This window comes from Lampris incognitus, chromosome 21 (assembly GCF_029633865.1).
Source record: "Lampris incognitus isolate fLamInc1 chromosome 21, fLamInc1.hap2, whole genome shotgun sequence".
Taxonomy (NCBI): Eukaryota; Metazoa; Chordata; class Actinopteri; order Lampriformes; family Lampridae; genus Lampris; species Lampris incognitus.
This window is the reverse complement of record NC_079231.1, coordinates 1,308,093-1,325,000: the sequence shown is the minus strand read 5'-3', so window position 1 is coordinate 1,325,000 and position 16,908 is coordinate 1,308,093. Positions and strand designations below refer to the sequence as shown.

General features: G+C 46.8%; 1 protein-coding gene across 1 annotated transcript in view; it reads left to right on the top strand.

The window, feature by feature from the left end:
• f2 (coagulation factor II (thrombin)) overlaps positions 1-16,908 on the top strand; it is a 42,237-nt gene that overhangs the window by 3,131 nt on the left and 22,198 nt on the right. The window contains exons 4-8 of the mRNA XM_056301192.1: positions 941-965; positions 1,125-1,190; positions 2,648-2,756; positions 3,998-4,134; positions 13,970-14,266. Of these exons, the coding sequence (XP_056157167.1) occupies positions 941-965; positions 1,125-1,190; positions 2,648-2,756; positions 3,998-4,134; positions 13,970-14,266 (634 nt within the window). The remainder of the gene's footprint in view (positions 1-940; positions 966-1,124; positions 1,191-2,647; positions 2,757-3,997; positions 4,135-13,969; positions 14,267-16,908) is intronic.

Genomic DNA, 16,908 nt, shown 5'->3' with positions numbered 1-16,908 from the left:
ATGTAATAGATGTATAATAGATGCAGTAGATGATTATAATTAGATTACTATATGTAAAGATGTATAATAGATAATAGATGTAATAGATGTATGATACATGTAATAGATGTATATTAGATAACAGATGTAGTAGCTGTATAATAAATGTAGTAGATGTATCCTAGATGCAATAGATGTATAATAAATGATTAGATTGCTATATGTAATAGACGTATAATAGATAATAGATGTATAATAGATGAATAATAATTAGATTACTATATGTAATAGATGTATAATAGATAATAGATATAACAGATGTATAATAAATAATAGATGTAATGGATGTGTAATAAATATCAAATCAAATCAATTTTATTTGTATAGCCCAATATCATAAATTACACATTTTTAATAATAGATGTAATAGATGTATAATAGATGTAATAGCTAATAGCTGTATAATAGATAATAGCTGGAATAGATGTATAATAGATAGTAGATGTACAATAGATGAAAGAGATGTGTAATAGATGTATAATAGATAACAGATGTAATAGATAGTATAATAGATGTAATAGATATATGGTAGATAATAGATGTATAATAGATACAAAAGATAATAGATGTAATAGATGTATAATAGATGTATAATAGATAATAGATGTATTGTCATAGAAGGATGTGACTGGAGGGATGTGTATGGTCGGTAGTGACAGAAGCCTCCGCAGAACTTATCAGGCTCAACAGCTCGTGGCTGTTGGAATCAGAAGCTTTATGACACTGTCATTACATACTGGAGAGTAGAGATACTGGAAGGAGGTTGTGGATTCGATTCCTGTGTGGAGTTTGTCGGTGGTATTAGTTATCAGGTATGTGGTAGGATGAGTGAAATACAGAGGATGATACTCTTCATACAGATGAATAAAATGTAGCTTAACGTCACTTCACTTTCTTCCAGGAAGCCTTCTGGGAGAAATACCTGAGTGAGTACTGCTGCTTCATCAGAACTTACGTCTCGCTGATGAAACCACTTCATGGAACACCTGTCAGAACTGTTTGTTCATTTAAAATCATTACATTCCTGATTAGAAAGCTTTTCATCCGTATCTTAAACAGTTTAGCATGTGTGTCTGTCCATGCAGGTTGTAATGCTCGCGAGCTGTCTAGGACACGGGACAACATCGATCTGGTCAGAGAATGTACTGAAGGTGCACACCGCACGTCCTCTTTCTATTTTCTCTTCTTCTGTCCGCCGCGTTCTCTTCTTCTGTTCGCCGCGTTCTCTTCTTCTGTCCGCCGCGTTCTCTTCTTCTGTTCGCCGCGTTCTCTTCTTCTGTTCGCCGCGTTCTCTTCTTCTGTTCGCCACGTTCTCTTCTTCTGTTCGCCGCGTTCTCTTCTTCTGTTCGCCGCGTTCTCTTCTTCTGTCCGCCGCGTTCTCTTCTTCTGTTCGCCGCGTTCTCTTCTTCTGTTCGCCGCGTTCTCTTCTTCTGTTCGCCGCGTTCTCTTCTTCTGTTCGCCGCGTTCTCTTCTTCTGTTCGCCGCGTTCTCTTCTTCTGTTCGCCGCGTTCTCTTCTTCTGTTCGCCGCGTTCTCTTCTTCTGTTCGCCGCGTTCTCTTCTTCTGTTCCCGCGTTTGCTTCTTCTGTTCGCCGCGTTCTCTTCTTCTGTTCCCGCGTTCTCTTCTTCTGTTCGCCGCGTTCTCTTCTTCTGTTCGCCGCGTTCTCTTCTTCTGTCCGCCGCGTTCTCTTCTTCTGTCCGCCGCGTTCTCTTCTTCTGTCCGCCGCGTTCTCTTCTTCTGTTCGCCGCGTTCTCTTCTTCTGTTCGCCGCGTTCTCTTCTTCTGTTCCCGCGTTCTCTTCTTCTGTTCCCGCGTTCTCTTCTTCTGTCCGCCGCGTTCTCTTCTTCTGTTCGCCGCGTTCTCTTCTTCTGTCCGCCGCGTTCTCTTCTTCTGTCCGCCGCGTTCTCTTCTTCTGTCCGCCGCGTTCTCTTCTTCTGTCCGCCGCGTTCTCTTCTTCTGTTCGCCGCGTTCTCTTCTTCTGTTCGCCGCGTTCTCTTCTTCTGTCCGCCGCGTTCTCTTCTTCTGTCCGCCGCGTTCTCTTCTTCTGTTCGCCGCGTTCTCTTCTTCTGTCCGCCGCGTTCTCTTCTTCTGTTCGCCGCGTTCTCTTCTTCTGTTCGCCGCGTTCTCTTCTTCTGTTCGCCGCGTTCTCTTCTTCTGTCCGCCGCGTTCTCTTCTTCTGTCCGCCGCGTTCTCTTCTTCTGTCCGCCGCGTTCTCTTCTTCTGTTCGCCGCGTTCTCTTCTTCTGTCCGCCGCGTTCTCTTCTTCTGTTCGCCGCGTTCTCTTCTTCTGTTCGCCGCGTTCTCTTCTTCTGTCCGCCGCGTTCTCTTCTTCTGTCCGCCGCGTTCTCTTCTTCTGTCCGCCGCGTTCTCTTCTTCAGTTCGCCGCGTTCTCTTCTTCTGTTCGCCGCGTTCTCTTCCTCTGTCCGCCGCGTTCTCTTCTTCTGTTCGCTGCGTTCTCCTCTTCTCCTTCCCATTCATTTCACTTTGATGACCTGAGTCCACCATTAAAAAGCTACATTCCAATACTCGTGTGTGTGTGTGTGTGTGTGTGTGTGTGTGTGTGTGTGTGTGTGTGTGTGTGTGTGTGTGTGTGTGTGTGTGTGTTTTGCAGGCCAGTGCTCAGCAGGTACAGGAGTGAACTACCTGGGTAACATCAACGTCACTGTGTCGGGCAGAATATGTCAGTTCTGGAGCAGTAACTTCCCTCATCCTGTCATAAGGTATGACACACGGCATAAGGCCATAAGGTATGACACACGGCATAAGGTATGACACATGGCATAAGGCCATAAGGTATGACACCTGGCATAAGGTCATAAGGTATGACACATGGCATAAGGCCATAAGGTATGACACACGGCATAAGGCCATAAGGGATGACACACAGCATAAGGTCTGAAGGTATGACACACAGCATAAGGCCATAAGGTATGACACACAGCATAAGGCCATAAGGTATGACACACGGCATAAGGCCATAAGGTATGACACACGGCATAAGGCCATAAGGTATGACACACAGCATAAGGCCATAAGGTATGACACACGGCATAAGGCCATAAGGTATGACACACGGCATAAGGTCATAAGGTATGACACATGGCATAAGGCCATAAGGTATGACACAGCATAAGGCCATAAGGTATGACACACGGCATAAGGCCATAAGGGATGACTCACGGCATAAGGCCATAAGGGATGACTCACGGCATAAGGCTATAAGGTATGACACACAGCATAAGGCCATAAGGGATGACACACAGCATAAGGCTATAAGGGATGACACACAGCATAAGGCTATAAGGTATGACACACAGCATAAGGCCATAAGGTATGACACACAGCATAAGGTCTGAAGGTATGACACACAGCATAAGGTCATAAGGGATGACTCACGGCATAAGGCCATAAGGTATGACACACGGCATAAGGCTATAAGGTATGACACACGGCATAAGGCCATAAGGGATGACTCACGGCATAAGGCCATAAGGTATGACACACGGCATAAGGCCATAAGGTATGACACACGGCATAAGGCCATAAGGGATGACTCACGGCATAAGGCCATAAGGTATGACACACGGCATAAGGCTATAAGGTATGACACACGGCATAAGGCCATAAGGTATGACACACGGCATAAGGCCATAAGGGATGACTCACGGCTGGCGTGTCTGCTCGTGTTTTGAGGTGTGTGTTGGTCGTGCTGCACACGGAGCACGTTGGCGTTTTGTTTCTGCAGCTGTTTGGTGATTTGGTGTCGGGAAAGGGGATGAGGTGGGTGTGGTTCATTGGATGAGAGGAGCAGATTTGACTGGTCTAGTTGAAACACAACCCGATGCCACCTGTTTATAATGTATTCATCCTTACCCACCTCTTTATCCAAGACCCCAGTTTCATGAAGATAGAGCCTTTACATCAGCCAGCGGACACCTAACTGACCCGTCTGTCTGTGCAGAGAGTTTAACTCGTCGGAGCCCGGCAGCATCCTGAAGGAGAACTTCTGTCGTAATCCTGATGGAAATCCGTCTGGACCCTGGTGCTTCACCAGAGACCCCACCCGGCAGAAAGAGGCCTGCAGCGTTCCCAAATGTGGTAACTACATGAAAGAGGCAGGACAGGGCAGGCAGCTGATTGGACCACTTCTCTGGTCTTTGTGGGCATGTACACACTGTTTGATTGACATCTCCCAGACTCTCCTAAATATATGGTAGAAGCTGACCTCACCTTGTCCCATGCATAACTCCACCAAAACCCAATCTGAGAAGAAGTCGAATCAGATAAAACCGCTGTGTCCTGACTCTGTAGATTTATAATCTACTCATTTTCTACTACTCCTAATTGTACTGATATTGCTGATACCAAAATATTGATATATAACTAAATTGATCAATTAAATGGTCACATTAATTTGTTGAAACTAGGGGCGTCCGGGTAGCGTAGTGGTCTATTCCGTTGCCTCCCAACACAGGGATTGCCAGTTCGAATCCCCGTGTGACCTCCGGCTTGGTTGGGCATCCCTACAGACACAACTGCCGTGTCTGCGGGTGGGAAGCCTGATGTGGGTGTGTGCCCTGTTCGCTGCACTAGCGCCTCCTCTGTTCGGTTGGGGCGCCTGTTCAGGGTGGAGGGGGAACTGGGGGAAATAGTGTAATCCTCCCACGCACTACGTCCCCCTGGTGAAACTCCTCACTGTCAGGTGAAAGGAAGCGGCTGGTGACTCCACATGTATGAGAGGAGGTATGTGGTAGTCTGCAGCCCTCCCCGGATCAGCAGAGGGGGTGGAGCAGAGACCGGGACGGCTCGGTAGAGTGGGGTAATTGGCCAAGTACAATTGAGGAGAAAAAGGGGGAAAATCAAAAAAAAAAAATTGTTGAAAGTAATTTGGGGACTCTTAACAAAGTTAAAATTGGTTTCAGTGTCACTATGACTATTCCTAGCTCTGAAATGGAGAACAGCCTCACGAGTTTGTCCTTCCTGTCACAGCAGCGCTAAAGACCTGCCCGCTGAGCTAGCATAGCTGACATAGTTAGCATAGAGCCGCCGTGTGTGTGTGTGTGTGTGTGTGTGCGTGTGCGTGTGTGCATGTTGCACTCTTGAGAGAACCAGGACTCTGTCTTTCTTTTTGGCGATCCGCCTTCTCCATCTCCGACAGCTGGAAGAGCTGCAAAAGGAAGCCTTGAATGCGCCGTATTTTCCCACAGCCGGGGGGCTTCCGGTAGCCCCATAGCTCGGGTCGTCGTCTAGGCATCCAACGCCGCCACCATGTGGAAATACCTCACAACGTCCCACGTTATTCCTCCCAGTGGGCTTCAGTGTGCTGAAACCATGGCCGGGGACGGTGCTGCCAAAACTCGGGCAACTTCACCGTCGCTACTGAGATGCTACCGCTAACATGAGCCATACCGTTAGCATCACTCGGAGCCGGAGCGGTGTCGTCATCGCTTTGGGTCGACATGTTTGTTGTCAACGTGCGGGGTCACCAATGTTGGGAGTGCAGGGAGGAGGAGACGGAGAGATCAAGTCAATCCCGTTTACTCGCCACACAAAACAACACCGATACAGCACAATCTCTCCTGGCAACCAGCTAACCGCTAGGCTGCTGCAAACATAGCTCCACCTCGGAAACTCTAAGCAGTGCCTACGTCAGCTCTCTGAACGTCTGCCTTAAAGGAGCAGCAGCCCCTGCTGAATCTACCCTCAATTGTGTATCACTATAAACAAAGCACATCAGGCTGCCTACAATCGAGTCCATCAGCAACGGTTAAAGTTACCTGTCACAGGCTACAGAAGAACGCCATAATTCCTCCGTTCAGTTAAGACATCGAGGGTCACGTAAACCTGTAACAACCCAGCCACAACACATTGGGAATAACATGCCTTACCTTAATACAGAATCCACCACAGAGGCCTGGGGTCAGCTGCCTTTGCTGTTCATCCAGAAATCCAAGATGTGATAAAGGGCTTTGGGTCAAGACTCTTCAACGGGGGTCCATTAATACCCAGAAAAAGGAGCGATGAGAGGCTGTTTTCACGCAACCTATTGCGGGTCTTGCTGTCAGTATCACTGACAGCAGAAAATCCCCTCTCACACACAGCTGAAGTGGGAAGGTATTCTCTACTGGCTGTACAAAGCTTGTCCAGCGTTTTGCCTGGTGCTCTGTCTTGTAACTTCCGGTCGCGGAACTCCTCAACTGCCTCTCTGGCTGGTTCTCCAAGCATTTTAGCAAGTGCCCATACTTTGTTTTCTCCATACAGAATCAAAGCATTCCAATCCTGTGGCCAAAAGTTCTTGTCCAGGGGTTTCGTCATCTGTAGGAGGTCTGATTCTGGCATTCGCCTTGTGAGATTGTCAATCACAGATTGATAAAACTGATTTCGGTTAATCTTGCCCGTGCCCTTAACTAGTTGAACATCTTAAACAGCCCCAGGGACGTGCGGTGTCCAGCTTTATGTGTGGATTTACCACCACTCGCTTTCATTGCTTTCAGTATATCAATAGACTGCAGAATGTGGCGACTGGCATCCACTAGAGTGATGTCTCTTTGCTGACATTTCAGTGACAGACCCTGTAGCTCATGGAGTATCTCTGTAATGCAAGCCAGATCAAGTACAAACCCAGTTTGTGAGGTGTTTGTATAGCGCCAGGAATTTCTTCCTCTCGGTGTCATTGCGAGATGCATCCTCGCTTGCAGTTTTGAAGTGGCGCACTAAAGCAGGGTAGTTATTCCAGACTGCCTTTACAGTATTGAAACTACTCGCCACCCATCTGATGATGAATATCTGTCCAATTCTCAAAATCTGCATATTTACATTTGCAGCTGCTTACTCAAGCAATCTCACATTCTTTGCAGACTGGTGGTACAAAGAATACAGCTTGGCAATGAAAAACTCGAAATGATTACATCCAGCAACCACTTTCAGAGAATCATGGACAGCCAAGTCAAGGCGGTGGCCCAAGCAATGAATGGATGGGATGTTTGGAAAGTCACGCTGAAGCCTTGCAATGACTCCAGTGATTTTGCCTGTGAGAATTGAAGCCCCATCTGTGGCGATGCTGATGAGGTGTTTCCCCAAAAACTCACCATCTAATCCCGCTGTGTGAAAGCACTGTCTCAAACTGCTGTAAATGGATTCTGCATCTGTGCCCTGAGTCAGTTCTACAATGTCTAATTTTTTTTCCCAAATCTCCTTTGCCACTCACATCACATCTCACGTATACGATGAGATAGGCACGATCGTGTACTGTGCTTTTATCAATGGTGATGCTGATTTTTGAATTAAGCTCTCAAATATTTGAAACAAACTTCTTCCGCATTTGCTGTGCAATATGACCTATAATCTCAGCGCAGGAGTGACCTGATTTATGCACAGTTCCCACCTTTGCACCATTAAGCTCCTGAAGCTTCATTAAAGGGGTGAGCTTTCTGTAAGACAGCCTTTCCTTAGCCACCATATAGGCGGACCTGAATGATGCTGCGGTCTCCTCCGTTAACTTGGAATTCACCTCAATGACTCTGTTTGGCAGAATCACCTTTTGCTTAGTCAATGCCACTTCATTGGCCCTCTTGTGTGCAATGCTGTCCCTATGTTTATAAATCTTTCTTCGCAACTTGTTCTGAGCACTGCTGCTTACTTCCCCGTTAATCCACTCCTCAGACAAGTGCGTGCCGGGTAGCTTCTCAGACAGAAGGGTTTTTGCGTCCTTGCAAGCGGTGGCCCCCAATCTTCCATCCTTAATGAATAGCCATGGATACCGGCTCTTCCAGTCTCTCCATTGCTGGCTGTTCCAGTCTGACGGGAGAGAGGAGCAAGAGGGGTTAGGATCGTGACCAGCCGCGGCCTCTTCCTCTGACTAGCTGTTCCCTCCACCATCTTAAGCTAGAGAGGACTCTTCTTCAGCTTCTTCCTGCTGCGTTGGCACCCCGGCGGGCGGTGTGCTAACAGCGGTCCCAGAGCTTGCAGCAGGTGACTCGGTCATGCTAACATCACTAGAACACAATTTCTTAGTGAAACCAAAGTTCATTAAACTGCCTTGTTTTCTTGTTGGCATGGCCACTGATGCTGACTGCAGAAAGAAAAAGCTAAGGACTTCACACGCAGATCAGTGGGACTCAGCCTCCAACGTTTATATTTTTTCTATGAATCTTTGAGTTAACGTGTAAACATGAGTGGAGTTTGATTTGCACCGCAGCGCCGCCACGCCTTGATGGTCATGACAAGAATAGCATGTGTAGTTATCTTTATTGAAGTGAATTGGTGTTAAATCGCCGTCATGCGTGACTGAACGACATTCGCAATTTTACACATGTAACTCCGGTGTAAATACACCAGAGTTAAGTTTTAGTTAATATGTACATAGCAGTAGACATCCCATAATTTCTACACCAAAAGTCTGTCACTTTAAGTATGTTGCCTCACAACAGTTGGGGGGCGGGGCTAACGGGCCGTGCGGAGAGACGAGAGGCTGCTGGCACTCGGCCATGAGGCTTTGAGTGTATTAGGCCCTAACGGTGTTTTTGCCTCCAGTTCTGGCTGCTGATATCATGTTTAGCTGCCAGCTAACATGTCACTGAAGTCTTGTTAACCTGTAGCATGTGTTTTGGAGCTAGTCTCATCAAGTGTAGTATACTGCCACATGCTCCTTAGCGGCTAGTTAGCGCCCCTGCTAATGTATTGTAAGCGAGCTATTTTCTCGCCCGGTGCGGGATTCGACACGGGGTGTACTGCACCACAAGGCGACATCACTAACCGCTCGACTAAAGGGTCAGACCCTCTAGTCGATCGGCCAGTGGGTCTTATTAGTAGTTTACAGTATGCTAAGCCTGCATGCGCGGACATGGAGGCTGCACACAGCGTCACCAGACAGCGCCCCGTGTGGCCGGGAAAGCATGGCTGCTCCTCTGTCAACGAGGGAGCTCCACTGTTTCCCCTCTTCATCGCCTCTAGCACCGAGGGGGATTTTCCTTCACCATAGTCATCGCCGGAGCAGATGACGTGACAAGGCCGTCACCAGACATTAAAGGGCAGAGACCTTTGACTTTTCATTAGGGGTGAGTCACCCTCGGTTACCGAGCTCAAACCCAGCTCCCACCAGGCCTGCAACGGGGTTGTTTATTTGTTTATTGCCGGCTTTTGTTTTTATTTTTATTACGTGGGCCCACACCAGTGAATACTTCATTGTTGTTAGTTTCTGTCAAGTGTTCCTTGTGAATGTAAATTCATGCAAATTGATTATTACTGTTTCCTAATTGTGAATACAGGTTTAAAGGGTTAGTGCCTATGTTTTTGTTGTTGAGTGAAACTCCTTAGTGCCTTAAAAGAACACTAAAAAGGGGTCTATTTTCATTTCATTTATTATTTTCTATTGTGAATAAATAATAAATGAAATGAAAGGTCATTTCACTTTTCTCATTGTCCTGTTAATAAATATGTAATGAATAGAGGGGGTTAAAAGAGTTAAAAGTATAGAATTTTATAGGGATAAGGTTAAAGTTTAAAATACATCTGTATCATAATATCTTAAGTTGGCAGACCATATGTTACTTACCTTTAAGGGGTAACCTACATAAAAACAAAACGAGATTTAGGTTGAAGGACCTAGGGCGCTGTATCTCAGGTAAGGCGATACCAAGAAAGCGCTACACACGCTTCGTCCGTACAGATCGTCATTAAACTTGGTCACCCCAAAGATGAGACTAAGTGCTTCTTTCTCTATCTGAGAATAGCTGACTTCTGTTTTAGTGAGTGTCCTACACACGTAGGCTATAGGTTTCTCACTGTTGTCTGGAAACTGATGTGAAATCACAGCACCTATGCCGTAAGGCGAAGCATCACATGCCAAAATTACAGGCAGTTTAGGATCCTAATGTGTGAGCACTGGCGCGGCTACAAGCTGTGCTCCAGTACGCTCACACACCTCTTGACATTTTCTTGTCCAACCCCTCTTTATCTTTATGTAGGAGCTCAGTCATAGGCTTAATCTCGCTGGACAGGTTTGGTATACATTTGCCATAGTAATTGAGCAAGGCTAAGTACGACCTCAATTCTGTCACAGTTTTCGGCACAGGAGCTTTGTCAATAGCCTCAGTTTTCTCTGTAATTGGGCGCTCACCCTCGGCATCACTGACATGCCCGAGGTAGGCCACACTGTTCTGAAAGAAGGCGCATGTCTCTTTGTTAAGCCTCAGCCCATGTTCTTCCAGTCTCTGTAACACGTGTTAAGATTGTGCAGATGTGCGGCGGTATCGGTTCCTGTTACCAACATATCGTCTAAGTAGCATAGCACGCCACCAAGCCCTGGTAATACTTCATCCATAGTGTGCTGGAAAATAGCGGGCGCCCCCATATGGCAAGCGGTTGCATACATAGAGACCTGTGTGTGTGTTGATGGTGAGAAACGGCTTACTTTTCTCTCCATGTCGAGCCGAGTGTAGGCCTACGTCAAGTCAAGTTTAGTGAAATGCTTTCCACCTGCTAAAGTGCAGAATACATCCTGCGGTTTTGGAAGTGGGTACTGATCTACATCAAGCCGCTGATTTACCGTCACCTTATAATCTCCGCAAATGCGCACTGATCCATCTTTGTTCGGAATGCACACTAGCGATGCAGCCCATTCACTATGCTGCACAGGAGAGATCATTCCCTGTTGTTCGAGTTCGGTTAGCTTGTTATCCACGGCTTCCCGCAGTGCATAAGGCGGCGGCCTCGCTTTGCTAAATGTTGGTACAGCTTCTGGGGATACACGCAAGGATGCAGTGAGGCCTTCTGCACGGCCCAGCTCTGCGCCGAAAACTGCTCTGTGCTCTGAGCACACCTGCTCCACTGGGGCAGATGCAGCAACGCGACTCACTTTTGACCAATCTAAGCAGAGGACTCGAATCCAATCCCGCCCCATCAGCGCCGGGGCTTCACCACGGGCCACTAGCAAGGCAGCTGTAAATGCTGCTTCCCACATTGCACATTCACCAGGATTTTACCCCACAAAGCTACCGGTTGGTCTGTGTATGTTCTCAATGTCACGTCACCTGAATGCAGTTTCCACCCTTCCAGTTTGGCTTTGTACAGCTCTCTGAGATAACTGTCATGGCTGCCCCGGTATCTACCTCCATGTCCATCCTAACACCACTGCATTCTACCATCACCTTGTAAGGTTTCACATACTCACACTCAGTCTTTACTGAATACAGTCTCATATCAGTTCGCTGCTCAGAATCAGTCCCTGAGTCCGGTTCGCGTGTTGCGTCTGCCTGGTCCACAAAGTTCACCTCCGGGCTGCCTTTGGTCCGAGGCGGGCGGGCAGACGAATGTCCAGCAGACCGCCTCCCTTGGTCCCTACTGGCGTCGGTGCGCTGGTTCCGACAGGCTCGCTCCAGATGTCCGCGACACCGGAAGTCTTTGAAGCGGCAGCTCCCCGGTCCGCGTCCTTTCCCGAGGCCCCTGTAGCGGTCCTGGTGGCTGTCGCTGACCTCCCTCTGGTTCCGCGCAGTCCTTGGCTCTCAGTGTCTCCGCACTCCGACATGATCCACTCGCATATGCACAGATGACTGTCCCTTCTGCATGCTTTCTGATCCACAATTCGTGCGTTGGAAATTGTTGGTTAATTCCGCCATCTTTTGCCGTGTTAATCCCTCGCCAATGGCGGCATCAGTAACTTCCGGCGCAGCTCTTTGTTAATTGTCCCACACAGGAGCTGATCTCGGAGCTGCTCCTCCAGGCTCGCGCCAAAATGGCATGTAGCAGCTAATCCTTTCAAGCTAGTAGCAATGTAATCAGCAAAGTCTCTCCAGACTGTTGTCGGCGGCTTCTGAAAGCAAATCTTTCCGCCAGGACTTCTTCTCTGGCGTGTAAAACCCCGCAGCGTGTGTAGCAAGGTTGCAGAAGCCACTTCACTGAACGTTTCCGGTGATATCAAGTCCTTCAGCAAGGCCACACTCTTCCGCCCAACCACGGGTAACAACACGGCTCTTCTCCCGTCTTGCTCCATGTGGTTAGCAGACAAGAGCTGCAGAAGCCTTTCTTCATCAGGGCCGAAGGTTTCCGCCGTGGCGTGGAACTGCAGTCCTGTATCTGGACTATACAGAGCCGTCGCCTACGTTAGCTGCTAAGCTGCTAGCATCGTGCCAACATTACCGGTCCAGACGGGAGCAACCCGCTGCACATCACAATAACAAGGAAGATCCCATCCTCCTCGTCTCCACAACCTGTCGTGTATCTCCAGGATAACTGGATTATACAAGGATGAAGGTGTATCTTGGTCTTCCTCTTTTCTTTGCTAGACCATAGTAACGTTACAACACGACTGCGTTAAGCAGGCAGGAAACACATGAGTGCCCCTCTTGTTCTGTCTTCTGCCAAGGGGGGGCGCACCAGAGTGGCGCGCGTACTTGTATACAACGTACACAACCAATAGACATCGAGGGTCAGAGGTCAAACATAAAATACATATTGCTGCAAATAAAAACATTTGCTTCCGTGTGCATCTCCATACACTACAACGTGACCTCTTGGCAGTAACAAAGCAAAATAATATTCAGAATACCTAACGGAAACACACTCCACAAGGACTGGAAGAAACTCACAATGTACCGTCACAGAACAAGGCTCTCTCGCTTTTAGGAAATTCCCTGTGCTTAGAATGCTTAGAGTGCTCTGGGTCGCAACACGTGTGTGTGTCTTTGTGTGCGCACGCGTGTGTGTGTGTGTGTGTGTGTGTGTGTGTGTGGTTGGACAGTGCTGTTCTGTGATGCTTTGTGCTGTGGTGTCAGCATCCACTCTTGTTTGTTTTTATCACCACAGTTTATCTTCATCACAGAGAAGTTATTCAGTGTTTTAGTTCTGAACCCGGGTCCTCATGAATCCTCCTCTGAGTTCTGAACCTGGGTCTTCATGAATCCTCCTCTGAGTTCTGAACCCGTGTCTTCATGAATCCTCCTCTGAGTTCTGAACCCGGGTCTTCATGAATCCTCCTCTGAGTTCTCAACCCGTGTCCTCATGAATCCTCCTCTGAGTTCTCAACCCGTGTCCTCATGAATCCTCCTCTGAGTTCTGAACCCGGGTCCTCATGAATCCTCCTCTGAGTTCTGAACCCGGGTCCTCATGAATCCTCCTCTGAGTTCTGAACCCGGGTCCTCATGAATCCTCCTCTGAGTTCTGAACCCGGGTCCTCATGAATCCTCCTCTGAGTTCTGAACCCGGGTCCTCATGAATCCTCCTCTGAGTTCTGAACCCGGGTCTTCATGAATCCTCCTCTGAGTTCTGAACCCGAGTCTTCATGAATCCTCCTCTGAGTTCTGAACCCGGGTCTTCATGAATCCTCCTCTGAGTTCTGAACCCGTGTCCTCATGAATCCTCCTCTGAGTTCTGAACCCGTGTCCTCATGAATCCTCCTCTGAGTTCTGAACCAGGGTCTTCATGAATCCTCCTCTGAGTTCTGAACCCGTGTCCTCATGAATCCTCCTCTGAGTTCTGAACCCGTGTCCTCATGAATCCTCCTCTGAGTTCTGAACCCGTGTCCTCATGAATCCTCCTCTGAGTTCTGAACCCGTGTCCTCATGAATCCTCCTCTGAGTTCTGAACCCGTGTCCTCATGAATCCTCCTCTGAGTTCTGAACCCGTGTCCTCATGAATCCTCCTCTGAGTTCTGAACCCGTGTCCTCATGAATCCTCCTCTGAGTTCTGAACCCGTGTCCTCATGAATCCTCCTCTGAGTTCTGAACCCGTGTCCTCATGAATCCTCCTCTGAGTTCTGAACCCATGTCCTCATGAATCCTCCTCTGAGTTCTGAACCCGTGTCCTCATGAATCCTCCTCTGAGGCGGTTCCTCAAGTTGTTGTCTAGTTGTTATCTTGTAAAAGGTGTGTGTGTGTGTGTGTGTGTGTTTTCTCCTGAAGAGCTTTTGCTCATCATCAGTCTCCGTGTCTCTGTCCAGGGGAAGAGTTTGTCCCGCCCACCTTCGCTTCTGAACAAGCTGTCTCTACCAAGCAGTGTTTGACCAACAAAGGCGTGAACTACGCTGGCGACCTGTCAGTCACGCTCCAAGGCCACACCTGCTTGGAGTGGGCGTTGCCAAAGTTGGTTGCCCTCAGCAGAGATAAGGACTTTCTTCCTGAGGTGAAGTTGACGGGCAACAAGTGTCGTAACCCTGACAACGACCCCGAGGGTCCTTGGTGTTACGTGGAGATCTCTGGCAATGTGACAGTGGACTACTGTGACCTGGAGCCCTGTGGTGAGTACAGAGTCAGTAGAACTGCAAGTAATACTGTGAGAACACAGTAATAGTCAGTCTAGTATGCAGTATTACTTCTTACTGGAGGTACAGTGTGAGTACTCTGGCTGAAGTGAGTCAGACGTGTATGTGTACTGTTGGAGTGTGTGTGTCCGGTAGAGATGCAAGAGTACTTCTTTATACTTCTACTTCATACACTTCACACATCAACACAACCTGATGGTATGATGTCATCACACATTATCCACACACACATCAACACAACCTGATGTTATGACGTCATCACACATTATCCACACACTCAGCAACACAACCTGATGTTATAATGTCATCACACATTAACCACACACTCAGCAACACAACCTGATGTTATGACGTCATCACACGTTATCCACACACTCAGCAACACAACCTGATGTTATAATGTCATCACACATTAACAACACACTCAGCAACACAACCTGATGTTATGACGTCATCACATGTTATCCACACACTCAGCAACACAACCTGATGTTATAATGTCATCACACATTAACCACACACTCAGCAACACAACCTGATGTTATGACGTCATCACACATTAACCACACACTCAGCAACACAACCTGATGTTATAATGTCATCACACATTATCCACACACTCAGCAACACAACCTGATGTTATAATGTCATCACACATTAACCACACACTCAGCAACACAACCTGATGTTATGTCATCACACATTAACCACACACTCAGCAACACAACCTGATGTTATGACGTCATCACACGTTATCCACACACTCAGCAACACAACCTGATGTTATAATGTCATCACACATTAACCACACACTCAGCAACACAACCTGATGTTATGACATCATCACACGTTATTCACACACTCAGCAACACAACCTGATGTTATAATGTCATCACACATTAACCACACACACATCAACACAACCTGATGTTATAATGTCATCACACATTAACCACACACTCAGCAACACAACCTGATGTTATGACGTCATCACATGTTATCCACACACTCAGCAACACAACCTGATGTTATAATGTCATCACACGTTAACCACACACTCAGCAACACAACCTGATGTTATGACGTCATCACACATTAACCACACACTCAGCAACACAACCTGATGTTATAATGTCATCACACATTAACCACACACTCAGCAACACAACCTGATGTTATAATGTCATCACACATGGACCACACACTCAGCAACACAACCTGATGTTATGACGTCATCACACATTATCCACACACTCAGCAACACAACCTGATGTTATAATGTCATCACACATTAACCACACACTCAGCAACACAACCTGATGTTATAATGTCATCACACATTAACCACACACTCAGCAACACAACCTGATGTTATAATGTCATCACACATTAACCACACACTCAGCAACACAACCTGATGTTATGACGTCATCACACATTAACCACACACACATCAACACAACCTGATGTTATGACGTCATCACACATTATCCACACACTCAGCAACACAACCTGATGTTATAATGTCATCACACATTAACCACACACACATCAACACAACCTGATGTTATAATGTCATCACACATTAACCACACACACATCAACACAACCTGATGTTATGACGTCATCACACATTACCCACACACTCTGCAACACAACCTGATGTTATAATGTCATCACACATTAACCACACACACATCAACACAACCTGATGTTATGATGTCATCACACATTAACCACACACACATCAACACAACCTGATGTTATAATGTCATCACACATTATCCACACACTCAGCAACACAACCTGATGTTATAATGTCATCACACATTAACCACACACACATCAACACAACCTGATGTTATAATGTCATCACACATTAACCACACACACAACCTGATGTTATAATGTCATCACACATTAACCACACACACATCAACACAACCTGATGTTATAATGTCATCGCACATTAACCACACACAGATCAACACAACCTGATGTTATAATGTCATCACACATTAACCACACACACAACCTGATGTTATGTCATCACACATTAACCACACACACATCAACACAACCTGATGTTATAATGTCATCACACATTAACCACACACACATCAACACAACCTGATGTTATAATGTCATCACACATTAACCACACACTCAGCAACACAACCTGATGTTATGACGTCATCACACGTTATTCACACACTCAGCAACACAACCTGATGTTATAATGTCATCACACATTAACCACACACTCAGCAACACAACCTGATGTTATAATGTCATCACACATTAACCACACACTCAGCAACACAACCTGATGTTATGACGTCATCACACATTAACCACACACACATCAACACAACCTGATGTTATAATGTCATCACACATTAACCACACACTCGGCAACACAACCTGATGTTATAATGTCATCACACATTAACCACACACTCAGCAACACAACCTGATGTTATAATGTCATCACACGTTATCCACACACTCAGCAACACAACCTGATGTTATGACGTCATCACACATTATCCACACACTCAGCAACACAACCTGATGTTATAATGTCATCACACATTAACCACACACTCAGCAACACA